The sequence below is a fragment of the Amblyomma maculatum genome, chromosome 4 (genome assembly GCF_055883805.1).
Source record: "Amblyomma maculatum isolate TAMU_Amacu chromosome 4, ASM5588380v1, whole genome shotgun sequence".
NCBI classification, from domain to species: Eukaryota; Metazoa; Arthropoda; class Arachnida; order Ixodida; family Ixodidae; genus Amblyomma; species Amblyomma maculatum.
This window is the reverse complement of record NC_139347.1, coordinates 59,353,142-59,380,887: the sequence shown is the minus strand read 5'-3', so window position 1 is coordinate 59,380,887 and position 27,746 is coordinate 59,353,142. Positions and strand designations below refer to the sequence as shown.

At 47.8% G+C, this 27,746-nt stretch overlaps 2 protein-coding genes across 2 annotated transcripts in view; one reads left to right on the top strand and one right to left on the bottom strand.

Annotated features, from left to right (window-relative positions):
* LOC146191175 (uncharacterized) overlaps positions 1 to 12,473 on the top strand; it is a 37,205-nt gene extending 24,732 nt beyond the window's left edge. Inside the window, exons 4-6 of the mRNA XM_084601653.1 lie at positions 264 to 1,601; positions 3,607 to 3,839; positions 10,717 to 12,473. Coding sequence (XP_084457779.1) covers positions 264 to 1,601; positions 3,607 to 3,764 — 1,496 coding nt within the window. The 3' untranslated portion in view covers positions 3,765 to 3,839; positions 10,717 to 12,473. The remainder of the gene's footprint in view (positions 1 to 263; positions 1,602 to 3,606; positions 3,840 to 10,716) is intronic.
* A 142-nt stretch (positions 12,474 to 12,615) lies between these two features.
* Positions 12,616 to 27,746, bottom strand: part of LOC146191171 (tudor domain-containing protein 3-like) — a 151,488-nt gene continuing 136,357 nt past the window's right edge. The window contains exons 12-13 of the mRNA XM_084601652.1: positions 17,746 to 17,871; positions 12,616 to 15,547 (exon numbers count right to left, since the gene is read on the bottom strand). Of these exons, the coding sequence (XP_084457778.1) occupies positions 14,909 to 15,547; positions 17,746 to 17,871 (765 nt within the window). The 3' untranslated portion in view covers positions 12,616 to 14,908. The remainder of the gene's footprint in view (positions 15,548 to 17,745; positions 17,872 to 27,746) is intronic.

Genomic DNA, 27,746 nt, shown 5'->3' with positions numbered 1-27,746 from the left:
TGCCAGCAAGAAAGGCCCCAGTGAACATGCTTTAGGAACAGTTAGAAGGCCTACCTCGTGAGGCAAAGCTCTCACAAGCGTTATGCGATGCTTCTGCGTCGCCATAGACTATCATCTTAGGGTCATTAGCAGCAGCGTGATTCAGAATTTGGCTAGAAACATCAGGTGTATATAATGACCATCACCGCCTCCTGTCAGTTCTTGCCTCAACTGTGTTCCAAATGCTGCCACATAACTTTTTCTCACTCATTCATGCTGTCCAGGTCTCGGCCTGGGTCCCATCGAATGGCGCAGCCAGACGCTGATCAAGAAGTGCTTCAAGAAGCACCGCATTCTCGCCCTGGGCGTGTCTGCTCTGGGCGTCACTTTCGCCGGCATCGTGTTCCCGTGGCTGTTTCTTCACCTGTTGCGCGAGTACGCTACACACGGTGCCTGTCTTCTGCTGGGCGCCATCACTCTCAATGGCTGCATCGGGACGCTGCTCCAAAAGTTGGCCGCGCCACGAAGCGCCACTGCCCGTCGCCGCGTCCACTTTCCCTCAGTCGCGGCCGTCGAGAATGGCAGCGCAGAGATGCGAGTCGTGCGGAAGCGTCACAGTGTGACCATTGATGCGAACCCTCTGATGACTGGAGTGCCTTCTAGGCTTAGCAGCAAACAGGACCATGGATCGGCACCTGAAGGACTTAATCGCACTGCCGGAGGCACGAATGGCGCTGCTGCGACCAGCTACTCGTACCAGAAACTGAGATCTGTGAGCAGTAGCAACATTCCAGCTGAGAAGGCGGATCAGAGGCCGTCGGACACACTTAGGGATGGCTTTGGCCTGCACCAGCTTGCTGGAGACGTTCCGTTGTCGCAGGACTCCATCTACGAGGACTGCCAGTCCGACTTCGACCCTTGCGAGCTGGAAGGCCTTCCCACGTTCAAGCGGCGGAGGCTACTCACGGAAACTTCTGAGACCTATCTTTCTTGTTACTCCGTCTTGGATCCGTCGCTCTACGACGTGGTTGAGGCCAAAGACACTGGTGAAGTAACCATCCACAGAAGGTCCGTCTCCTCAGAAAGCATCGTGATCGTTCCGGTGCAGACCAAAGTTCAGGGCCCACTCAAAGAGCGGTTGCGAGTGCTCTTTAAACCGGCCTGGGTGCTATTGAAAAACGGCATGTTTTACATTTGCAGTTTGAGCTTTGTGCTCCTTTACACCATCAACGTCATCTATAACAGCACAGTCCTGGACTTCGCACTGGACAAAGAAGTGGACGCTGGCTCCATAGTATCTCTGCTTAGCGTCTTCTCAGTGGCGGACCTCATCGCCAGGCTGGTGACTTCCGTGCTTATGAACAGTGAGCTGGGCTCGAAGAAACTTCTCATGATCTGGGTGCAGGCTTCAAGCGGCGTGCTGCTGTTGGCGGCGCCGTACCTGGTGGGCTACTCGGCCGCGCTGGTCGCGGCCCTTCTTCTGGGCGCCAACCTCGGATCTCTCTCCGTGTTGTACATCATCCTCTTCGAGGACTATATCGGCCTCCATCTCGTCGCGTGGGCTTTCGGAATGTACGGCATTGCAGTGGGACTGCTGGCGTTGCTAATGGTGCCCATAATAAGTAAGCAAGCACTTCGAGTGGATAATCGTGGTACTACACTGTTAGCAATTCTCGGTAGTTACATTTGGCATTTACTTAAAGGTCTGTCCAAGGCCAAGCCATTTCGTTGCGCCATGCACGAGACAGCTTCGCCTCGCCGAATATATTTTTCATTGGTCGACTCTCAGATTTTAACTCTGCCAGCTGTAGGAGTATCTAGTTGCTAGAATCGGATACAACTTAAGTCTGCAATAACAGCCATGCACAGTTCCTCTCTTACAGACAGTAGTCCACTGACACTACGAGCATTTCTGGTTGCCTAAATAAAAAGATAGCCGTTATACTGAATTAAAATAAATAATTTCGATTGCTCTGACTTGCTTGGTATAGCAAAGTATTAAAACTGATCCTGTTCATTGTTCAGTGGAGTAATAAACACGCTGAAGACCACGAATTATAGTTAGCAACAGATATTTTTTTTTCTGAAGTTGTATTCTACTATAGCCTCATTTCCTGCACTGGCTTTCGATGTATCAAATTTTAAGAATGCTTAAACTGTTACTTTGACAGGGCTACTATGACCACTTCGTTTTCAGTCATACAGAGAGATTATGACAACAACAGAATGAGAAATCTTAGGTCCCGAACAGATGTTTCTATCAGCTGAAATTTCCTGTTTTTGTTTTTCTTATTCAGCGGACTAACGATCATGACACTGCGCGTGTTTTGACATGCTCTCCCGCAGCCGCACACTAGTTCCATCGTGCACAGTTGCTTGCTGCGAGTTTATTTGACAAATGGCATAGATGTTCGTGCTTTTAGCTCTGTCTACCACCCTTCGAACCACGGATCCCAGCATCAAAAGGGCGTAGTGCACGTAAATGCGTGCAGCACACAGATCCTCTGTGCATTGATAATTTTGTGCACTTTTTCTCATCAAGTCGCGCATGCCTTAACCTTACCTGTATGGAAAGCTCGCGCACACATATAAGGAGCTGCATTTCACGGCAGGTTCGTTAAGAATCCATTATATTTGTCTTTTGAGTTCTCGTATTGGCATCTCGGTCAGATGACAAAACGACTAAACTTCAGCTTGGAAACAGCGCACATGATGAAAGGAAATGTAAAACCATAGCATATGTGAAAACATTTCAGATGCTCATCGGTAGCTGTCTGGCTCTCTTCCTGTGCTGTTCGAAAGTCATTCAGCTTAAAAGCGGTACCCATTCGCAGCACGGTACACCTGAATAAATGCCTAAATTTGACAGTTCTTGCTGCTTTCGTTATTCACAAAACTGGTCAGGAAAAAATGCCAGGCCAACCAAAATTTGAAATTTGGTGCCAATGTCCGGTGCACGTCTGGAAATGCGTTATTGGTCACTTCCTTGGAATTCGATAATGCGATGGAATTATAGCACAATGATTTTGCAAATATTCGACACTTTGCGAACATTAGCGCGTGTTTTACTCAGCAAACGTTCAGTCAGCGTACGTCGCCAGTATAGTAGTAGAATTAAACTTCGTCAGCGATGACAGACTTGTCCAGTCGAAAACAAAACTACAGAACTGTGTCAAAAATACGACAAAATATTCTGTAGCTCTGAAGTTTACGACAAAATTTTAGTCGTAAACGTCAGAATTTTCTGCAGGTCTGTAGTACCTGCCGGTGGCACTCTTTTTCTGTTGTACTTTTCTGTTGTCACAACAGAAAATGCTGATCTTACTACATAAATTCCTGTTGTGACAACAGGTTAAGTGTCAAAAACCAAACAGACATTCTGTTGTGACGACAGACAAGTTGCTGTAGTTCTTTTGTTTTTCTAGTAGGTATAAGCACTTACTTTGCATCAGATTTGGGGTACACATTTCACGCGTTTTCAAAGACTGATAAGCACAGTTATTTCTTAGCAGAAATAAATGATCAGCTCAAGCAAACAGCAAAGTACGAGTAGGTAGTTGAATATGTGCGTTATAATATTTGTGCCGCACACCTGACGGCCTCTCTCCTCCTTCGGCTTATCTGCAGGTTACTGCCGGGACCTCCTGCTGTCGTACGACACACTCTTTCAAGTGATGGGTCTCATCTGTTTGCTGAATGTCTTCTTCTGGGCATTCGCCGAACCGTTTTTTAAGAAACAGAGGGTAAGCGCACGGAAAAACCAAGAAAACAGCCGCCAGCAGTGACGTCACTACAAGACAGTTTTCAAGGCAGCTTGCTTTAATCTTCATCAAGCACCAGTGATAAAAAGCCATTGCGCGGTAAGTTCCGCATCATAACCTTGTTGAAGAAACTATCACACAGGATTCAGCTGGCGATAACGTATGCAATCATGGGGTTACACGTTAATCGATTTCGTCGTAATTACATGCGTCATTTACGCACACAGCTTGCATAGTTTTGAACGCATCAGGCGCGGATGACGAGATACTACTAAACAGGGTATCAAATGCAGTAGCCGCACTGAGATTGTAAATGTCCGGTTCCTGCAGTTCCGCGAGTTGCCGCCAGATTAACTTAGAGTTAAGTGAGAAGCAGCATAAGCACTGTCGCATGAACTGTAGTCGTTCGGTGTAAACATCGCAGCACTTACAGTTTCACAAAAAGAAGAAAAGATGTATTCTCGCGGCTGCTGCGTTCGCGACGAGAAAGAGACTCTTCCGGAGAGTTCCACGTCTGGCTCGACGCTGGACGTTTCAAGGTATCGAGTCTGTTGCAGTTCAGTTTCGATGAAAGGAACGATCTGGTCACAGTTCTCGGACGGAAACACCGGGTCCACAGACGTGCTGCTCCCGCTTTCGGATACGGGCGCGAAGCTGGAGGCCAGTTTTTCGTAAATGCAACTGTCACTGCAATTGGCGCTTTGTGCGTTTGCCTGGCGGTGCGGATCCAGGTCAGATGCGCCCCACGTTGCCAAGCTATTCCGAGACTCACGTTGAATGACCGAGTCTGGCTGCCTAGCATTGCTACAGTCGACATTTTGCATAAATGAGAAGTTCTCCGCGCATTCGGTAGATATCGCGTTGCCATTCAGCATCTCGAGAGATGAGCACTGGTCAAAGGAATAGTCACCGTTAATCACGGGCGACGCATGCTGAAAAGCTGCCCAAGGATGCTCTGCTGGCATGGTAGAGCAGGCTGCAGACAACTGATTTCGTGGTGTCAGATTTTGCCTTTTCTTCTTGTCTCTGTTACTTGCAGCTCTGTAGCGCACGACGTCATGACACTTGTGCAGTTGCCTCTGAACGTACCGCTTCAGGTTCACTCTTCCTTTGGACTTGATAGGCCTGTCCAGTGCAGCCCTGACGATTTCAGTCGCACGATCCACAAATGCGAGCACTTCGTCGACTGACGACGTCCCTGCAGAGCATTGGTGTCCCGTGTCCATCGATGCCGGTTCGCGCTACTGCTGAACACGCAGCTCTGTGTGCACGGGTTCCAGCGGTCCGCTTAATTAAAGAAATGACTATGCGACCCTTCTGGACCCATATACAGGTTCCGCCCACGGCAGCGGATCGGCTCGCAGTGACTCGTCCAACACACAGCCGCGCCTTCAGCGACACGTCATAGTGATAGCCGTGTTTGTACGCGCGCTCCAGAATGTACGTTGCGAACTTTACCGGAGTCTCTGGCCAAGGTCTGGGCGGTGAACCTTTCCGTCGCACAGCCAGCGGGGGCGTGACGCGAGAGAGACGGCGACGCGTCACACCGCGCGAAGCTCGCATTGCAGAGCTGCTTCTGCTGCCCAGTCTTTTATTCGGCGCGAGACGTTGCTCTTGGCCTTTGCGGTGTGCGTGTAGCAGAGGTACTCCTGTCCGATAAAGGCTCGCCCACGATGGAAGCGCCGTCAGCGGCAATGAGGGCGGCGACTTCAAAGGGCGTCTTACGTTTTAAACGGCTCCCTTTGAGCTCGGCCGCTAAAGCGACCGCGAGTTGACGAGTTGTCTCCACATTGTTGTGTGGACGAAAAAGCCGAAAGACCCTAAAAATAGGCGGCACTCGTACACCATTCACTTAAGTCACACAGACGAGAGTTACGTGTTTTGTGGCCGGGTTCGAATTGTCGGGACCTATGCCAGTGCGGGACACTGTATCGGATGCGCGGTTGGGCAGCGGAACGCAACTGCGCCGTCTGCGTGTGAACTACTTTTGCCTTGTAGCGCACAGATCCAGAAATGCAGTAACTGAAAAAAGTACAAGCATCCGGAGGCAAATGTCAGTGTTTTCTTCGCCTATTTGCCTCTCCTTAGTGATGGCTCTCGTAAAGTGAGTTAGATTAGCTTAGATAAACAAAGCGATTTGGTTCCGCGCTACTCTCGTGAAAATAAATCGTACTCGAACGTACTACACAGAGTCGATCGCTTGCCGAGGGCGCTCGAGCGGTGTTGTGCGGTGGAAGTATAACAAAACTATAAGGCATGTATAGGTACTGACTTTTATTGGGGCCAACGTACATTGTGTTGTGCATGCTTAATGAATAATTACTCCCCTATGATTTTTAGTCTTACAGTTACGTTCTAGCGCGGCCATGCGATGCGAAAAGACACAAGGACTTTACCCCTAAGAAAGCAGCTGCGTTAAGATTTGACTTGATTAGGCTCCTCAACACATCGCTCTAGCGCTCTAGACAATTGTAATCGACTCTTAGCTGACGTACGCCCTCTAGTGACGACACTTGGTCAGCGAGAGAGAGAAAAAAAGCATAGTAGCACCTAATGCAAGTGGAACGTTCACATAGGCTGCTCTCAATGGTGCCCGAAGCGACACAGGGCATGAGGGAGGCCGATAGACGGTTCCGGAAATTTCGACCACCTGAGGTTCACTAACGTGCACTGACTGGCATCGCATAGTACACGGACGCCTTTGTGTTTCACCTCCATCAAAGCGCTGCCGGAATCAAACACGGGTCTTCCGGCTCAGTAGAGCGCCACCACTGGACCACAGCGGCGAGACGTCGCACAAATCTGATATTGCCGTTTAGCTTAGCTGTACGGTCCGATGGCCCTATATCTACCATCCTTCCCGTCGTAGTATGATGGCATTTATGATGGTTACGTAATTGATCACAAAAATTAACGTCCCCTATTAATCGGCACATTTAAAAAGCTACGCATTTTAGCTCCCTCTCAAATGGTAATAAACAAAAGCACTTTAACTCTTTTTTTACGCATAATAGCCTTGGCCGCATTGTACCGTAAATCCTTGTAAAAGTTTGTGTCCAGCAGATGTAGAAGGGAGGAAGGACCAGCCGACATTTCGAACTTACTCCTTGCGTTAAATGCACAGGAAAGTAGATTACCTGGGTACATACCGCGCCTAGCGAAATCGCTTGTATACTTTGTGGTTCTCTTCTCAGGCCAGCGCCGAGTACGTAATGCGTGAAAAAAAAAGAAAAAAAAAACACTAATCGAGCACCGTTCTAACGCGGCTCTGCAGAGATAAGCGCGTAGTACGAGGTATGAGTCAAGCGGAAGCGAGCGTCAAGCAAAACTCCTTCGTGTGTACCTGGCAGGAATGTGAGAGAGATAAGTAGCACCTCGGCCGCGCGCGAATCGAGGATTTTAGCATCTAAAAGTAAACGACAATATACGTGCGTAGCCTTCAACGACAACGCCGGAATTCCGTTCACGCGCGCAGCGGCAAAACACAACTTCTCGCTCGCCGCTACGCATACAACGTGTGCACGATTCAGCGCCCAACACCGTCACTTGCCTGGCGCGGATCTTGCGTAATTTATCAGCGGCAGGCCGAAAGTAAAAATGAATGCAACGACGTCCTCTTGCCGCTCAACTCTTCGGTGTCGGCTTGTCAGGGCGTCTCGGTTTGGTACTACATCAGCGGTTCCGCTAGCCGTGTATCTACTGTCTATAAACGCGATGTCGTCAAGCCTGTCGCACCATTGCAACAGGCTGTCGAGCGGTGTTTTAGCAATTGCACCACGACCGAAGTGCCCGTCGCATATCCGACGGATAGCGGATGCAGCTTCGACGTCCAGAGTGTTTTTCGGCCGGCCCGTCAGAGAGGCATTAATTTTTCGTCGAACTTTTTGTTTCAAATTTTACAGGTTAGCTTCAGGCGTAATTGATAAAGAAGTGGCGAAAATTGCTGATAGACTGACTACTGAAATTCGTGAATAAGCGTGACAACGCACATTATTGATTTAGTGTTGCGCTTGGAGAAAATATTGCGTGTGGTAACTGACAGCATGACGTCCCCTTTTCAAAGTACTTAGTTTCTGGCATCGCATTAATTGGGTGGTAGTAGTTTATTAAAAATAAACGAAAGGGAGCAAAAGAATGTTGCCGGCCGGATCTAATATATTTAAGCACCCGAGCTGCGGCCAGCGAAAAACGACAGGGAGAGAATAGTGAGGAGAAGTGCAGAGGGGAGCGACAGCAAGAAAGGACAGATGCATTAACTAACCTTTTTTATTGAATACTGTATTTCAGAGCTAATTCCTAGTGCATAGCCACGCCTGTCTTTAATAACATCTAACACCTCTCTGTTAATAGTCCTTCGCTGTAGTAACTCCCTAATTAGTATTATTGCATTAGCAATAAGGGACACGCCAGCGGGGAAAAATGCGGCATCGAGTATCTCAAGCCTCCGTCACCTACCATGCTTGTCAGGTGGTTCTCATTTTGTAGGCAAGGTGAGGAAGAGACGAAACACTTGGTCATGACGCGTCAATCAAATTCATCGCCCATAAATTTGAGAAGACGCATAGGAAAATATATGGCATTTTATAACATAGTTACACATTTGTCTCTACAGGCTGATTCACCGCACTTCGTACACGCACCAAAGGTACATACATCTCTAACGCATACCTCACCCCACCAGTTCCAAAGCAAATCAGGAGTGCAAATTTTACTCTGACGAGAAAGTATTAGTTCTTCCGCATGCGCTAACAATCACCTTATCTCGCTAACATTTGCATACCACCAGAGAAAACTAGAGGTATAAAATGCAAAAACACCAAAAGGAGGCATAACTAATGGATACAAATGAAGTATGGTATATGATTACGATGCAGAAAAACCAATACCTAAATTGCTGCACAAGTTTTTGCTTATGTTTGGCTCATTATGTGAAATTTCACGCCAAAATAAACAAAGTTGGGATGAAAAGGCGAAGGGTGCGTATCTTTTGGAAAAGTGCGATAACTGCGCAAGCCTGCAACGCGTACTGACTGGTTCGAACGCAAATTTACTCATTGCGTAAGTTTTTTGAGGTGCGTGATGAAGCTTCGCAAAAGATGCCACTCTATTGCAACCGAGGCGTTTTTAGAGCTTTATTAAGATATAATAATAAGGGAATAAAAAAACGAATCGAATGAAAAGATCGATGGCGGCCATGACACTCACGTATATTCTTTTTTGCTCGCAAAAACGGGTTCACACGCAGTTTAGTACGTTGCTCAGGAGCGTTACAAAGCGCATGTCTGCTACAGGCTCGAAGTTGGGTGTGCTCTTGACAGCGCATGCATCTTCGAATGCCAACATGACACTTGTGCGGCTGTTGCGTCTTACAGCCGCACCGTTGCAACGTGGGCAGTGATTTCACTTTAGTTCGAGACCACTGCAGAAGACGGCTATCTATGCTTATCTCTGCATTGCCCTCTGCCCCTTGTCACCTGTGCAGGCGACAAGACTTTCCAAACGAAAAATGCCCGCCACTTTCTCGTTGAGAGGAAGGTTCTCCTACAGCGTCGCTGTTCTGTTTGAAACCACAAGGCAGGGAGCAGCTCCTATTTGCACCCGCGTCACACGCGTGCAACGTGTGCAATAAGGTGATGGCACCAAGGAGATTATATCTCCTTGGATGGCACCTCCATCGATTAGCCTCGATCTCATTTCCTCTTGGTCGTATGAAACATGATGGAATATATATATATATATATATATATATATATATATATATATATATATATATATATATATATATATATATATATATATATATATATAAAGCCTCTACTCAAGATGAAAAAAAAAAAAAAAAAAAACACGAAGTTCATTCAATCCCGTTTAGATCCACGCGCACGAACACAGTCAAACAAGAAGTTAATGGTAGAATGAAGTGTCATCAAAATAGCCGAGCATCAGATAAAGCCACGTCATACGAGGTCACTTGGCGCGAATTTCAAATTCATGCAGAAAGGATAAACAGCATTTTCAGAGACAGCAAGACGCAAACGTGGTGTTTCTCATATACGTGGTCTTTCTCATAAAGTAGTAGCTTGCGACTGTGTTGTAATGAGTATGCGCGAGATCAATGATTTCCCTACGCACCTTCAAGGAGGGGGAGGGGGGTATACATTTTTTTTTTATTTGAAGGCCGGTTTTTATTTCGTGTCGAATTTCTTCTTTTTTTCACTGACATCTACTAAAAATCACTACCGCTGTTATACCTCGAACGTCCCACTCCCCCTCCCCCTAATTTAAATTCCTGGAGAAGCCCCTGTATGAGGTGACAACGGCACGAATTAAGGGATTAGTGATTACGTGAATAGCAAAATGCATGTACGTGAACAAGTGCCCGCAGATTTAAGCCGTAACTTATCGTTTTATACCCTTAAAGCTTAAATGTCCTCAAAATTTATTTTTGTTAGTTTGGCGCGAGGTGGTTAGTACCTAGATTCGAGGCTGGCGCGTGTACTGCACTGCAAGTCTGCGTCAAAGCGGATGTGCAGTACCCTGGGGAAAATCAGCTAAAACTCGATATGATCTTAGTAGGCAATTTATATGACCAGCCCGGACCACAACAGACACAATGCTCATACACAGTGTACACCGCCATGATTGCATTACGAAGATGGAAACCCGTTTCTCAGATCCCTTCCAAGCGGCCCTGTGCTTGCTTGCCTACACCTCGCGAGGTGAAATGCGGGCGCGGGATTAACACGGAGTCTTCGCTTGAATTACGACCCTGTTCTACGCACCAGCTTCTGAAAAGTTTCTCATATTTCCGAATGTAAACTCCGTCGCCCCTCTCCAATCACTTTCAGCACCGATCTTCTGCAGGTTCTTGCAGCATGTGCTGCATTTGAAAGTTGTATAACATTTCTGTAACTGCCTACTGAATTGATCACGCTCAGTCTATCCATCTACCTAACCTTTTCTTCATCCATTTCAGGGCCAACCCTGCAGAGACGTGACCAGTTCTGTGGTTTGCCCAAGGAAACTGCTGTGTTTGACGCTGGCAGTGGAACATTGACAAGCTTTGCCAGGTTGGGTGGGTGCGTCAAGCGGAATCGAACAAAAAGATCAACTGGTGCAAAACCAGCAAAAGACAACAGTGCTGCGACAGACAGTTGTGCACTCAGTCGCCGAGTCGTGAAGTGTGTTTCGACAGCGATGGATATGACGGCTTCACATGCGGGCTTCCAAGAAATGCCTATTACTCACTTCGCCAATGGCACAACGCACAGTACTTTTCGCACAAGCTCTTATGCCTGTAAATAGCCTGCTTATAAGCCATGCACTAAGATGTACAACAGTGAAACCAGGCCGCAGCAAAAGGGGCCGATGTCTCATTGGGGCCGGGCCTTTCAAGACTGCACAAAATATTCGTGAGGCCGATCGTACGTACATAGGGGTAAATGCGCACAATATAGAACCACTTTCTAGATTGTTGCTTCGACGTTTTTATAATTGAGCAGCAGCCTTCTTGCCACCGTGTGGGAGTTACAGTTGCATTGTTTAGGTGATAACAGTAGTACTGTACAGCAGATTAATTTAATGACATGGCACAGCATTTATTTCTTAAAGCTGAGTGCTTTTTTTGCTTTGTTTTGAAGGCAATCCTTAACAAGTCTTTTTGCTTGAACAAACCACCTTGCAGCACATCACTGCATTGCCAGATGAGTGCAACATGTGACTCCATCAGCCCTGCCTAATACAGGACAGATGGATTCGATCTCTAGTGCCAGTAGGTATCCAGTGGTTTTCCAGTGGGTGCAGTATTTCTCTCATTGTGTTGCTTTGCTCTTTTAGAGCAAAAAAAGGATCTTGGAAGAGATATGGCAGTATTTAGGTCAAACCAATTGCCAGCCTTTACCACCTTTGGCAAAAACTGAGCAGACACAAGTTCACCTGTACCTGTTACAGGCCAATGAAAATATACAGCACAATCGAATGCGTCCAACGTCAGTGTCACTCGGCTGCAGCAGCAGGGGAGCATCGATCACAATGATGGAACAACAATGCTCCTTTAGCTTCCATTGTTTAGTCAATGCTCATCAGTGTTCTTAACAAACATATAAAATCCTACAGGATACACATATTACACGAGGCACAGTCAAGATACAGACATTAGCGATGCCCATGTTAATTTCAAAAGTGATGTCTTTTTCTAAGCCTATTGACTACAGTGCGTTGTTTCTGTTTGGACTAAAGATATAAATGATACAAAGTCAACTTAAGCCACCAGACAGAATTATGCCAGTAACTGGTTTCTGATAATGGACTGCAAGAAGGACTCCTTTGCTGCCGGCAGCCTCGTACATTCTCTGCACCGTAAGGACGATAATAGAGTATAGGACGATAAATGCAGAGCATGTGGCAACATTATAAGAAGTTCATTAATGAGAGGTGTACACGCTACTTCCCACCCCTACCAACAATGACCATTTGAAGAGCTGATCACATAAAACAGCAACGACATCTGAAGACTTAGGTTCATTTCGACTAGAGGACATGTAAAGCACAGTTAAGAGCATTTTTATGCAAGACTTTCTCCTTCGCAAGCAGGGTCACTGGCCTAGTGTGTTGTACTGGAAACTTTGGCATTCACGATCTTGTCCGTAAAAGTGTTATCCAGGCGACCTCAGAAGCAGGCACTTTTGAGAGTGTGTTTTGTATGGTCGTCTCACTCTGGTGTGTCTGTTCCTCCATCGAGAGAATGGAAAGGGTAAGGTTTATATCTTTTTTTATTTCCGGATGAAAAATTCCTATGTGACTATTATGTGGCACAATGCCGAGCCAGCCGATTTATATGGCCTTGGCACCATGAGCGAATGAATGCTTGGACAAGAAACAGACGTCAAGAGACATTTATTTTCGAATTCTTTGCTTTCTCTTCAACCTCATTTTAAACAAGCATGTACGCAATCAAAAAAGAAGCACACGCACAGATGCAGACACACATGCATGCACACCCAGTGGATACCTCTCGCACAGCAGCTGCAGCAGACACACGCAAACCCAAGAGTGCAACGCTATGTTGAGCCACACTGATGAGTCTATATGATTTTATAAATATATATATATTTTTTACGCGAATAAAAGACTCATCTTGCGAGTGCCTGGGCCTGTTGCTCTTTCACACCTATACGTATGCAAGAAAGAAAAATGGAGTGGGTGTTTGTGCGTAACACCATTATTGCAATGAAGAGAAAGCATAGAAAAACATGATTTACACCAACAAGGGTTATTCGTGCAAGACCAAGGAGCACCAGTTCCCTCTCACACTTCAGCATGGAATCTCGATTAACAAAGTGCAATTTAACTGTTAAATGCTTGCGCACAAACTTGAGCACAAATTTTTACAATGCATGCTTCTTTGTAGTACTAAACATTTCATGTCTGCAGTTTCCCAGCGCACATGGAAGTTAAGTTATAACTGAGTGCCATATAGTGCAGATTTTTCCCCAGTTTCACTTGGTTAAAAAAAAGTTCTTTAACCATAACGTTACTGTTTGCGGACAGAAAGCATGCAAGGAAAAACAGTATTCACGCTGCAAGCAACGAAAAATAAACAAGAAAAGGAAATACAGCATAACATGGCAATGCCAAGAATTGCAACAACATACCAGTGGTGTTCTAGCCACCATATGAAGGATTGATTTTCTACACACTTTTGATGGGCAAGTGCTCTTAATGACAGCATCATGCTCCTATATGGTATAAAAGAGCTACAAAGCTTTACATTTCACACATATCACCTGAGCTTCATTAGAAGGGCATTATGAACTGCAAACAAAACATTGAATATTTATGAAACATCGAGCGCTTATGGGCACTATTTCCAAGGTGAGCAACTATAGCTTATCGAATACAGTGTTTTCATCAAAGTACCGCCTCACAATGTGCCAACAACTAATAAAGTCCGGAAAATCAACCAAAATGGTAGCTTGTATATTCAACCCCTTGTTGCTCAAAATATACTAAAAGAAAATGGCTAAGCTACCTGGTGCATAAAGTGAAGCCATGCCACTTGCGACGCTGTCTAAATGCAAATGAATGGGGTAGGGGTCAGAATAATACAAGCACAAGCAAGCAAGTGCAAAAATTGACACCAGAAAAATAGGTGCGACATCATTATATAAGGATACAAAGGTGAAACCATCAAAACCATGTAAAGTTATTTCATATCAGTAATAGAGCATAATGATCTAGAAAATCTTCTAGTACAACACAATGCGGCTTTTTAGTTAACATGCTGCAGCACAAATGCTGCCTCTGAGATTGGAGTGTTGAGCATGGTTACTAATGTGCACTAGGCCTTGAAAAAAAAATGGGGCAGAGAAGGAGAAAAATAAGAAGGCTGAGAAGCTGCGGTGAGAGATCACTCTCCAACATGTAGCTTTGTCTAGAAAAATGTGCGAACGCTTCAGAAGAAGTACTTGCTGCAGTTGGTGTTAACCTTTAGCTGTCCCAGCAAATAAAGAATATAAAGCCCGTTACTTGACGATGCCCTGAATAAGTGGCACAAGCCAAAAAGTGAACGTGATGCAAGCTACATCAGGTAAAGTATGCTCCGATGTGAATTGGCATCTACCACTTCTATACAACAAATACAAACCACCACACAGGTACTACGTACCACACTGAGCGTGGCACTTTTTTAGACATCTTGCGAGAGCCTCATCATGGCCACCCTACCCTGGCAGCAGGCCCTGTGCACCTGGTATGTTTGCCCAGTTGTCGGGGATGCATCTGGAATTGGCTCAAGAGAGTCACATGCACCTGCTGCAAGGAGATTGTGGCCTGATGCAGAGACAAAACATGGTGCACAAACACGCAGTGTCACATAATTTTCTAGGTTATGTGCCAAGGCCATGATAGAATTTACATTTTGTGATTCAGATATCTGCGAGACCAGGTGTACAGCTGATACTGGATTGTTCCATGTATACAAAAACTCCCAAACACCATTTAATGGCAGAGTTCAGTGAAGGCCTGAATAACTCTATAAGGGCACACAGCTGTATTTATCATTTTTCCTTTTTTCATAATTATTAACCTGGGACCTCATCCCCTGTGTCACCTGCGATCGCAGCGCCACATCGTTCGGCTGGTCGTAAAAATTGTCGTGCGACTAAGGGCTAAGTCGGAGGACCCTGGCGACGCTGTGGGGGCGGCTGGTAGTACTGCTGCTGCGGGCGCCCGTGAGCGCCGAACGGCTGCTGCTGCTGCTTGTGGTGCGGTGGTGGCGGCCTCTGCCGGTAGCCGCCACCGTGCTCGTAGCTTTCGACTGGCTGCCGCTGGTGGTGCTGCGGCTGGTACTGTGAGTGGGGGTGGTGCTGCTGTTGCTGGTTGTGGTAGCTGTGTTGCTGCTGCTGGTGGTGATAGTTCTGCGGCTGGTGTTGCGGCTGCTGGTGATGGTGCTGGACAGCAGCCGCGTTGGCAGCCTCATTCTGCATCATGGCCTCCAGATAGCGGTAGTCCTCCGAGTCACGGCTGCTACTGAACTGCTGATGCTGTTGATGCTGCTGTTGATGCTGCTGTTGTAGCTGCTGTTGCGGCTGCTGTTGCGGCTGCTGTTGCGGCTGCTGCTGCGGCTGCTGCTGCGGCTGCTGCTGCGACTGCTGCTGTGGCTGCTGCTGCGGTTGCTGTTGCTGCTGCTGGTGATGATGCAAGGGTGGTGCTTGGTGGGTGGCGCTGCTGCCGCCACCGCCGCCTGTGCTGCTGCCTCCAGCCTGGCGATGGTACTCCTGCCGAGACGAGCCAGACTGGCCCTTGTCCTGCACATGTGCACGCGACAACGGTGAATTGACACAACTGCAGTCGACTGAAAACATTTACGAAATCCAAAACGAGCCGAAAAGATTTCCATATTTGGTGGCCTCAGCCAACCCTCTAAGGGCCGTAACCGTGTTGCTGGTCACACGAAGGTTGGTGCTTTGCCTTGCTGGCTTGGCACATTCGTTGAAGCGAGCTGCTTCCATAGCGTTTGTGGGGATTGTGCTCCCGGAGCGACATGAAACACGAAGGCCGCTGCTGTTTTGCAAGCTAGAGACCCCCTGTAGGGTCACTGCCAGAAGAGGGGGAGGGCTGTCGTACTGCTGACCCTCACAGTAAAGGCCCTTCCGAGACCTGTTGTAAATCACCCTCCCTTCTGTTCTCTCCGTGCTGGCCTTGTGTTCCCATTGAGCTACCCCCCGATGACGCATTGGGGCATTTCGACGTGAGGCCGCACGCGGGAAGCGAAAGGGGGAGCATGGACTGGGGCAGCAGTATGTGCGTACGCTTTTCCCTCCGGTTTCCCCGGCCTTGGTTGGGGGACCACGGGATGTGAATGCGCACATCTTTGTAACGAGTGCAGGCCCGAAAGGACTTTGCCGCACCTGTGCGACGCCGCCACTTTTGAGTCGGGAAAGTCATTTGCCACACTTCTCTGCCACCATCAGCCAGTGCTGGTGGCAATGCTCATGAGCCATCGACGGGCGACCTATGTCCTCGAGATGTGCTCCACACATCCCTCATCCTCCCTCATGACATGTCATGCGCGCTGTAATCTTTTAAGGCGGAAGCCTTTAATAGCGGCGTTTACATGGACCCGGGAGGAGCGGGTTAAGTTGAGTTCTCGGGTAGGAAACCGGTTACCGGGTTCATGTAAACCCTGTCGGGTCGGGAAGACGACGGGTCAAGTCCAGTCAACTCCGACACAGGGTGGGTTGACTGGACTCAATCCTGCAGTAGGAAGCATGTAAACGCTATCGGGGTGAGTCGAGCACAGTGGGAGAGGAGAACAGTACGGAAAAGCTAGAGATGCGCGGGGGAAAAACTGGAATCTGGTGCCGTCAGCTAGTTGTTCGCCTCGACGCGAAGTGCCACCATAATTGCAGCTCGTCCAGAGCCACTTCTGCACTCGTGAAGTCGGGTTCATGTAAACCTGGTAGTGCCTAGTCCACTCAACTCTCCAACTTGACCCTCCACAGTCGGGTCCATGTAAACAGGGCTAATGCCTCATTGTTGCAAGCAGGAGTTGCCGACAGAAATGTCACGCTTTTCAATTGGTCGAAATGGTCGTGACGTCACAGTGCGCGAATTTTAGACGGGGCCAATTGTACTTTGGTTAGTAACCATGCAACCAATTAAAGGGATGGTATAGTGATGCTCCAAGTAAGTGGGACTGAGTTCAGTTAATTAAACAATCAGCCTAATTAACCTAATTATGTTACCTAATCATTAATCAGCTTCATAAGTGTAGACATAGTCAAGCGAGGGTGCACTTACAATTGAGCAAAGTGACAGTCACACTAATTAGCTGTTATCATAGTAGTGATAATTAGGCCATTAGAGCAAGTTACACTTGTTGAACAAGGATTAAGGTTTACTGATAAGTATACCTTGTACTGGCAATTGACAGAAGTACAATAAACTAATTAGTGTGTGTGCATGCTAATTAGGCAAATGGTTATAGGCAATTGGTGAAAGTTTACACATACAGAAGTGAGACTTTAGGTTGCCGGTAATTACGTCACTGTCGAATGGCACCCGCCTCTAATTACGGCTTCCGCCTTGAAACACTTTAGTGAGCCAAGTGCCCCTGAATTTTTTTCCTTTCGCAAAGATCTCAAGGCTTTGCCGTGTAGCTGTGCATCAACCGCCTTTTGGAGTAAAGAAACTTAATTCGCAAGGCCTTACAAGTGCCTGTATGACTGGGGTATAAAAGAGAACAAACATTGGGCACTCCACCATCTACCACCTATTTGGCTACAAAAGGCCTACGGCTCAACTCCATGTGTTCTTCCATTTTCTTGAAGGGCCAAATAGACAACTGAGAAAAAACTTAAAATCTAGGAGCCCAACAGCAACGGTGTTCTCTTGACAGTGTCCATTAAGTGCCACATGCCATCTTTGATGAGAACCCTACCCCTTTTCTTGGCGCTAAGGCAGCATTCCGAAAAGCTTGTCACAACCCAAGAGAACCACTCACCCATTGGGCGAGTGACACGGTCTGCACGTCCGAACAGAGAACCTCCTCGTGGTTGCCGTAGTCGACAAACTTGACCACACACGTATTCCCGTTGGCAGACACCTCGTGCACCACGGCCCGGTAGAACTGCGCCAGAGTGACAGGGTTGGCAAGGGGTCAAACCACACGCGTACACACCAGCACACCTGCGTGTGCTGGACTTGAGGCAGAACAAGAAAGAGATGTAAAAGCTTGCTCCGACATCTGTGAAAATAATTAAAGCTGCACGTATATGTACTAATTTTACACACGCATTTGACTCACTGAAATGCTTAATTAGAGCAGCACCACAGACAAACTGCAGTTGACCTGTTTGAGGCTTAACATACAATCACAACTCAGCCGTTGTATTGGAAGGCTTCAAAATATTTAGACGACCTGAGGTCCTTTAGCGTGCACTGACAATGATGCTGAGACGCTCTAGAAAATGATGCAATGTTAAGCTATAGTAAAGAGGCGTCTTCAAAGGGCCACTCGAAGCAAAGTCCTGGCCATGGACGTTAAAATGTACCTAAATGTGCTACGCGGTCGGAACCTAACGAAAGGTTAAGTTCCATACGCTACAGTGAAGTACTGGTATACAGCCGAACTAGAAACGTTTAGATGTTTTAAAATATTTAACATAAGTACACTTCCTGTACCTTCCTCGTCCCTTTCGCACCGTCAGAATCAACCATGGATATGAACTATCTAGGCCGAACCAAATTAGTTCTTTAGGTATGTTGAAACTATGAAAAACACAAGGTATCATGTGAAGCTGATGATTTTAATGCCCGCACGACGCGACGAGACTTGCCTTCAGGCCCGTAGCCTCGACGTTCGGCCACCTCGGATCATCAAATAAGTATAAACATGTCAGTTCCCCGTTTCTAAAACTAAACAGGGTGAAGTACAATAGAAATAGCTATGGGAATTCTTCTGGTCATGCATCGCATTTCTATGGGACAAAGCGAAATGGTGCCACACCACTCTGCGGTGCAGAGACTTTCAAGAAGTGGCTTCTCTCACTGTTTTTGATAATAATTAAGAAAGTATAGGCATAGTATTATCTTGCTTTTTTTAAATTATTATCGTATACCAGGCGTTCACTGAACTATCTCGATGTCTGCGTGTTCTTCACTGAAACCTCGTCGGACACTTCTAAGTCTATTAATTTCTACCGGTTTCCACACAAGCATGAGGTTCGGGTGACCAGGACACGGTTCGTTGAAAAACAGAGGCCCATATCTACTGATATGATTACTGTGTGGTTGTGGAAAGTGCGGTGCTTTTAAAATCTTATTGCAACCGAAGGCTTTGTGTCTTCTGTTCACCTGGAGTGACGGTACGGGAGACTCGAAGCCGAGGCCGCACTCTAGCATCTGCAGTTGTCATTTAAACAGCAATTGAAAATCGGAAGAATTCAACAGCCTAAGTTACAATGCCAGCATTTTTCCTCCTGTGAACAAGAAAATGTCGGCAAGGAAAAGTAAAAGGCAGCCACCACCGTCGTTCGAGCTACGTATACCCTCCCCAGTGATGGGAAGAAATAATGTTTCCACACCTACTTTCGCTGGCATAGTTACAGCGCATTTATTTTTATCTCTTTAAAGAAAGAGCAGATAGGAGACACGAACGACTGCTATTCTCACCAACTTTTTGTCCTCTCCTCTCTTTTTTAGTAATCCAATGTCAGTGTGCTGATTGCGTTGAGACTCTGAATTTGTTCAGTTTTGCCTAAGGCATGCCCTTCCCACCCAATAACAGCACTCATTGTAGAGCTCATTCAATACCACATGGTCACAAAAGCAGCTATCAGCTCCATATAAAATGCGAACGAGAAAAAAATGAAATTTTAGTTAATGAAACGAGCATAAACTCAGCTTTTTTTTTTTTCATTTCCAAGGCACGAGTTCGCCGTTTGGAATGTTTATAAATGTCGTGCACATTTCTTCTTGAGTAGCAAATATTTTTCAGTTATTTATTTGGCATTGGAGCTGCACGTAATTGACACCGGTTTACGTAATTTCTCGGCTGCGCCCATTTCCTGGCCCGCCTAAGCACAGTGTTGCTCAATGGCCTTTTAGTGAACGTGAGATTTTTAGATTAGGACCTAGTAGCACAAGGCCTTCTTACCTCGGAGAAATTGCAAATGCGACTAACGCTGTAAAATAGATTTAACGGCACTCCAACAAGCCGCAGTTCACGTGATGCGAGCAAATTCATAGAACACAGAAAAAGCAGAACACCTTAGCGAAAGACCCATCACGGCGAGCACTTTAGCAATAAAATGCCCTCTTATTTTTTTGCTGGCCTATCCGACAACACATCACGCTCTCTGTTTTCATTCGATTGCAGTTTACAGTTTTGGCAGTATTGGACTACTGCCTTTAACTGCTCCAGACAAATGCCATCAATAGCGATGCACTTCCTGCGCTTGGAGAAGGTTTAGATGAACAAAAGCAAAATATTCCTAGGACCGCATCTATCGCAGTAGGTATCCAAAAAATATTGTCGCTCAGAGCAGTAAAATTTCTTTTTGCAATCTCCGCAGCATGTGGAGAGAAACATATTCATATTACAGCATTTTTCAAAGTAAATTATCTGAAGCAACTCCGAAGTGTTCAGCCAGACCATCATTGTATCTGTAAAGATGATGCTTTGCCTCGCTCATATCATGATTAAGTTCAGTAGTCTTAAGGCCGGGTTGATTGAGCTATATTAGCACAACTATGCAGGGAGTCACGTCAGTTTGTTGCTTTGCTTTTCCTGCCAAAAATGTAATCCTACTTCTGCATTCTTTGTTCGTTTTTGTATTTTTCCAGCTCCTGTTGCAAGGCTGAAGGTGGAAAATCATCAACTATCGCTCTCTTCTGAATCGTTTGAGACTATCACTTTTCACTTTTTCATGAACTAGCTCCTGACCTAGCTCCTACCACTAGTACGGCGTCATCGCTTCACGGCCCGGGGGTGTTTGATCTTCCGGTGGGTTAAAAAAAAGATTGCCGCACAGTGCAGGCACAGGTCGTGTCCTCGAAGTAGTCTTCAAAGGCATTCCTAGTCCATGCATGGCGAAATCGCCCGTGCCACATATCCAAGTATATGAAAGAAATACCATGCGCCGGATAGTTCCAAAAACATTCACTCCCTGCCGAAGACGACTTTTCTCTTTTCCGAGAATATCCTGGTCGAAAATAAAAATGAGAAGGGTTCAACACTGCTGAACTGAATATGGAGCGAAAGCATTAGCTGCGGGTGACCAAGCGCTGTTCTTCTTTATCATCTTCTCCTCCTCCTCCTCCCCCTCCTCCTGCTTTTTCTTCTTCTGTTTAAATACGGACACGGCACGCAGCGACGAGCGGTTAGACCTGGCGTAGTATTGCTTTCGCAAAACACCGCGCGGTTGCTTAAGCTTTGAAAGCCACGCTGCAGAACAAAGTCTAAACACATGCTCGCATACGCATCTCCGAATGGAACAGGCTGCGCCGCTCCGCAGCCTTGGCACTGCGCTGGCGCGCGTCTTTCCGGGGGCGGTGCTGTTCCGCCGAGGCGACGGTGGCGCCATACGACGGGTGCCCGGTCCCTTAGCGCGACCACACAGAGGCACGTTCACCACTGAGTGAACCACCCTGCGTATTATTACCTCGACCTGACAGGAAGACTCGAACTCGCGGTCAAGAATGAGTCACGCTACGAAAGATAAAAGCTATGTCCGGAAGGTTTATCTTATTCCTGAAGCACTATACTTAACGAGGTCTAACAGGCTCACAATTTCCTGCGCCATCGAAATGGAACGTGATGCCAACTCGAGCTTTCCAATTAACACGGGCTCGAGGACGAGATCAGAATCCCGCCTTCCAGGAACCTTAGATCCCAGATTAGATCTGACACGCTGCCACTAGGCCACGCAGGTGCGTTCGCATTGCATGCATGGTTAAAACGGGGCATTATATGCATATCTTTCCTGGCAACATGAGCAACGTACGTCGCAGTCCTCCGCACGAGCGCGCCTCTGAGAGGTGATGGCGAGACGACAGCGAAAACGTCAATTACATCTACTAACTACCAAGATCAAAACTACGCCAAACTAAGTACATTCACATGTTATAGTAGGTTTAGCCACGTCAAGTCTCTGCGATTGTGAAGTCTGTTATCGTAACAAAAAAAAAAAAAAAAAGACGACAAACTTCGTTCTTTAGTGTCTTTTTTTTCTTTCTTCGACAGCTTATGCATCTCTACTTCGAGCACCGCAACCGCCGCTGACTCAAATATATCTCCCCCCACTCGTAGGAGCAAGCAAAAATTATTTTTTGGCAATTGCAGGTATGATTTCCCGTACAATACAAAGCGGCAAGGCACATGAGAAAATGACAAAGCTTAATTCATTCCCACCTCCTCTTTTTCACTTAAAGCGCTACCAGTGACCAGCAGGGAGTGGTAGGCCAGTTAGGCCTCGTGGAGTATAGTGCTTTCACGTTAAAAGAAACACGGGGATTAATTGTACAGCGCCTATAAATACGCGTATAAATGAGCGTCGAAAGAAGCACAGAAGCTGCAAGCGCATGCGGAGAACAGCAGCAGCGCAGCACCGAGACGGTGTGAAATTCTTTACACTCGGGAAAAAGAAAAGCGCCGGTTTACGTAGACACTAGTCTACGCAAGCCGGCAAGCAACGCCACCTGCCCCGCCACCCCTCTCCCCCCCCCCCCTCCTAAAAAAAAAAGGAAGAAAGTGCAATCGCATGTTCACTGTTACAATGTTAAAGCAAGAGAAATTAAACGCTTGCGAAAGCCACTGACGTGTCCCTACTATTTCTGCAGCATAGAAATGCACTGCTCGTCATTGCTCCAACTGATATTTGATCTTCGCAGAGCATACGAAACGCATAACCATTAGCATGCCCGCACGTACGCCCGCCCGCCCCCTTCTTCCCCCCCCCCCCCCCCCCCTTTCTCGCCATAGGGAAGAAAAAAAATTTCAGGGAACCTACGGACGCAATATTTTTGGTCGCGCCGGTACGAGTACAAGTCGCCCAACTTTACGCGCAATACTATGATTTTGCAGAACTACATTTACACGCACTCTTCCCCGAGGGAGCATCCAAAATTCAAGCGGCGGCGCCTGCACACGCGGGAAAGTCGAAGGTCTCGCCAGGCGGGCCCGAGGTGAGATTAAAAGGACACGAGTGCGGCAGGCGAGTAACCTCGCCAGGCTCTCCCTGCGGTATAGGGCACGGAATGCCAAGCGCCCCTCACCGAAACGACCCACTGCCTATCGATTCCCCAGAGAAACGCGCCCTCGAAGACAAAAAGCCGCAGTTGCAGGAAGACGTCGCGCCAGGGCGTGCGTGTTCAGTGGCCCGGCAGCAGTTATCGGGACTCGAAATGGGCGGCATCTCCTTCAATATGCTTTTATTAAACAACCACACTATACCAAATGAAAAATGAAGCCTACAAGTTTCTATCCTCTCTAGCTAGCTCTTTAGGCCTGTTATATATTAGCCAAAATCACACACAAAAAAATTGCTGCCGGTTTAGCTTGACTAAACCTAGTGTATAAGCGAAAGCTTCATTACCAATGTTTACACATGCTACAGCTCTTTAGAAGAAGCCGGTGAAATGGAGCAAGAAGACTCAGAAGACGCCAGAAAAAGAAGACGGGTGTGAGATGGATGGATAAAACACTTAAGTACCAAAGGCTACTAGGAACGTAATGGGTGCACTTCCTAGTCCGGCAGACAATTGGCCTTCAGCGCAGCTTCAGCCCTGTTCACCAGTTGTGGCTGGCCTTAAAGAGGGGGTGCTGCATGCGCAGTTGTGGCCTGCGCCTGGCAAGGTGACCTTAGCTTTACGTGGCGTTGTGAAGCGTTCGCTTCAATATGCGGCACATCAAACTGCAGAGACTGCGGCCAATAATAGACTGAACACCCAGTGACACACAAGCCTGGCACCGTTATTCGTGTAAAGCCCAGTAAATGTCGAAATGGAAAAATAAAGAAGAGCATATGCATGGAAAAAATTATGAGGGACTTTAGCGACTAAAGTAGTGAAAGGCGAAAGCATGAGTGCCACATTTTGCTACGCAACTGGCACTAATTAGTAATTAAGTAGTGAATTGATAGATTATTAATTAAGTAAATGTTTAAGCCCTTAATTATTCGTTAATTAGTAAACTTATGCATTGCTTAATTAGTCATCAATTGTTAATTCATTAATCAATTAGTAATTCATCGCTGATTGACATATGGCCATATAAGGCACGCATTCGCGCATACTGTGGTGGTGCTCTGTGATTGGTCGATACCTATATGACGTCATCCCGCGTCGGCAAATCAGGACGCCGCAAAAGCGGGACAAATTTTGTCCACACCAGCATGAGCCATTAGAGGCTTTCGCTTTTAAACTGTTTATTAGCAGAGAACAAAAACGTTGCTGATGGACACGCGAAACTTACGCGGCAACCACTGCGAAGCGCACTACACGTGTTTTCTTTCATTTCGAGCATTTCTGGCGGCCTTCTATTTATTCGGCAAAGCTACGTCGCTCGATCTGTGCGCATAGGCGTAGGCGATGAAATGTTTCAGCTTGAACACACAGTGCGCGAAAGAAGTTTGCGACACGGAACAAAAGAAATAAAAAAAAAATCGAGTCCAGGAATTGCGCCTTCAGGACCCCTGCGTGAATGCGTTTGAAACGGTGTCTCACAACTAAAAAGGCGTCAACACCTGTGTTTAGTTTCAGCAAGATGAGCAGTGAGAGACTCCCAAAGAAATCTACATCCCAAGTCAAACCCAACAAGCAAATGACAAATCGTGATTACATAGAAAGGCTATAAATAGAAACATACGGCCACTACTCCGTCACTCCAGTCCTGCATGCGGAATAAAGTCGCCCCTTCCAAAAAGGAAAGCTCGAGGAACAATACTTGCGAGGAAGCGGCTCGCTAGGCCAAAAATAACAGCCTGTTCCGCACAGCTATTGTATCACGGCGTGATGAGCAAGTAATACGCGCCGTTGATCAGAAAGCGGAACTCGTGGGACGAAACGAGTCACACTACAGCCGCGGTTAGGAAAATGACCACGCAGCTCTGACGATACAGGGCGGTTAATCGGAACGAAGATGCACATAATGCAATTAATAGCCAAGACTGGAGCGCACAGCTTCCATGTTTCTCATGTTTTCCCAGGCATACGACGACGCCTGCGTTCGAGGTTCACGACCGTTCACCATACCGGCACAGAGGCGGGCAATCCATTCAGAACCGCGGTGCATTGCCGGGCGACAAATGCTGATTCTGGTCATTGCCGTAATGATGATCCACTATAAAAGCTACGCCGCACTTCGTGTGCAAACAGATTGCACTCCTTTGTGGCGACCGAACTAGAAGACGAGGGGAAGCGAAATTTGAAGAGGCGGGGAGGGGGGGGGGGAGGGGAGCAGCACATAAGGAGTGCACAATGCTGCAGGGCATATACTGTCCGTGTGCCTACAGCAAGATTCTCTCAAAAGCGAACGTTCGGCCGGCGCGCGCGCGCGCAATGGAAACGGGAGAACGGCCTGTCGAAAGAGGGGTCCCCAAAGAGAACGCTGTCGCAACAAGCAGGCGCGTGCCTCAAAACCGAACATTTTAACCTGGAGACGGACACGCGCACAGGAGGACGCAAACGATAGCCAATTAGAATCTCTGTATGCGCACGCAAACCGCTGCGCCAACTTAATGCAATTCCCTCGCACCTACGCAAACACATTAAAAGTAACGCGCGTGCAAATTCCCTTTATTAAGAAATCTCGGTCAACGGCTCCTCCTGCTTCGATGCATCGCACGCAGGCCTCGACTCCACCCGCCCTTGCGATCGCGTCATCAGCCCAGCGACGGCGACCGACGCAACGGCGCGAGCAGCACATACATCTGCAGAGCGCGTGTTGCGGTTGCACCGACCGGAAGGTTACTACCACCTGCCGCCGAAGGCGAACTGCGCTAAGTCAGGCGGCAAAGCATCCCGGGATCACCACCCTCGACCGACTGGGAAAGTGCGCGCGAACGGCGCAACAGGCGGTAGCAGCCAGCCGCGCGACAAGGCCGTGACCAAGTGGTATTCCGGATCGCCGGCCGACGCGTCAGAAGGAAAGGTCGAGTACAAGCCGCCGAACGTTGCACGGAACACCTGATGAAACAACGAGGCTCGATCGAAAAAAATAAAAAGAGAAGCAAAGGAGAGGCGGATACGGCACCAATCGGCAGAAGCGCATCCGGCACAAACGCTCGCGCAACCAAGGCCACGGCGAAGAAGCAACGAGGCTGGAGAAAGGGAGAAGAACGGCGGGGGTGAGCAGGCATCGCTAGCCCCATCTTAGGTCGAGCCGGGGCCGCGAGAACGACGACTCACTTAGCCTAATGAGGAGGAACTCCAGGCAAGCGTGGCGTAGCGTTTCTCATACGCCGCCTTCGCAGACACTGCGTCCTTACTCCATCCCAACCTCTTCCAGCCAGCGGGAAGGCATATCGCCCGTTAGCGCGCGCGCCAAGACAGGGAAGGTCGGCTGTGTCCAGAGCGCGCTGTACAGAGCATGTCGCAGCTGCGCACAGTGAGGAGCGCGTTCCGCAGGTCTCCCATTTCAGGGGTGTCCGGCTGACGTTGCCATCTTTTTTGCTGATATATTGCGCTATAAGCCACCAATCTGATCGCACCTTGACGACTGGAGGCTATAATGGCAACGAGTGCTGCCACTTCCATCTACTGTCGAAGGCGGTGAGCGTCAATCTCGCCTCACTGCGAGCCGACTGACAGATCGGCAAATCCTTCTGCGTCTCCCTCGGACATCATCGTCAACAAAGAGTGGGGCGCGCGCTTGTTAATGCCCTCGAATATTACCGACAAAAAAGGATACTTAGCGGTTTTTGAGAAACAGAACACCGAGTTTCATCAACACCAGTGTCATCGTTAATGAAATAGAACCGACCATCTACACACATAACAAACCTTGCTGAAAAAAACTAAACTATTAGTTAATACAGAGTTTTAGCATCACTGGAGCCGTACGTCTCTGCCTGCAGCACCTGCGCAAGTAGCGACTGCGCGTGCACGCGCGTGCACGCGAGGCGTCCGTCTGATTCGGTACCCTTTTATGTGAATGACACATCGACTGCACCAGAACTCTCCGACTAGTTTTCCCAGACTTCCCTTTGTGGCTAATGCACACAGAACGTTCTAATAAAATTACAGCTGAAAACGGCATCTCGTACAAATGCGTTCAGAGAGATCACCCACTGGCGGCATGCACATCTTACCCGTCCAAAGCGGGGCACGCTTGGGAACCTTGCACTCTCGCATAGGAGCCCCTACCTCACACAGCGCACAGCAGACATCCCGAAGCCCACGCCCACGCCTTCTCTTAGGGGTCGCGAGAGAACAACGCCTCAAACTATTCTGGCCTTCCTTCCTCCCGCTTCTTATGTGCCACTGTGCTTCGTATGCGCCAATAGCGAGAATTTCAATAGGGTGACGACCCTGTCGGTAAGGGGAATAGCAGGGCGCAAATGCTCATGCACACAATGCTACGATGAAATGGCGGACGGCGTGGCTAGGTGGGGACGCATGCGCAATAGCGCCCTGCTAATACTTTATTCCCTTGACGGTCACCTTATTCTCCCTTCGGGCTATTTACATGGCCCCTACCTCAAACAAGGCCTGTTGGCTACCAACTCCCCCAGTTCGCTTTTCTGCTTGGTCGAACATTAGGCTCGCCACTGAGCAGACCAGGCATGGGACCAAAGACCGAAGCTTGTCCTGCGCCGGCGTGGTTCCTGCAGCTAAACAGCTTGACAACAGTCCCAAGTGAAAGGACGCGAAAATACCCCTCTTCCCCCCTCCTCGCCATCCCCCAGAGCCCACCTTCGAACCAAACCAAACCGACGACCTTTTGGTTTTACCCTCGATAGTAGACCCGCGCATCTAACGCAAACACAGCAGCTCAGTGCGCCC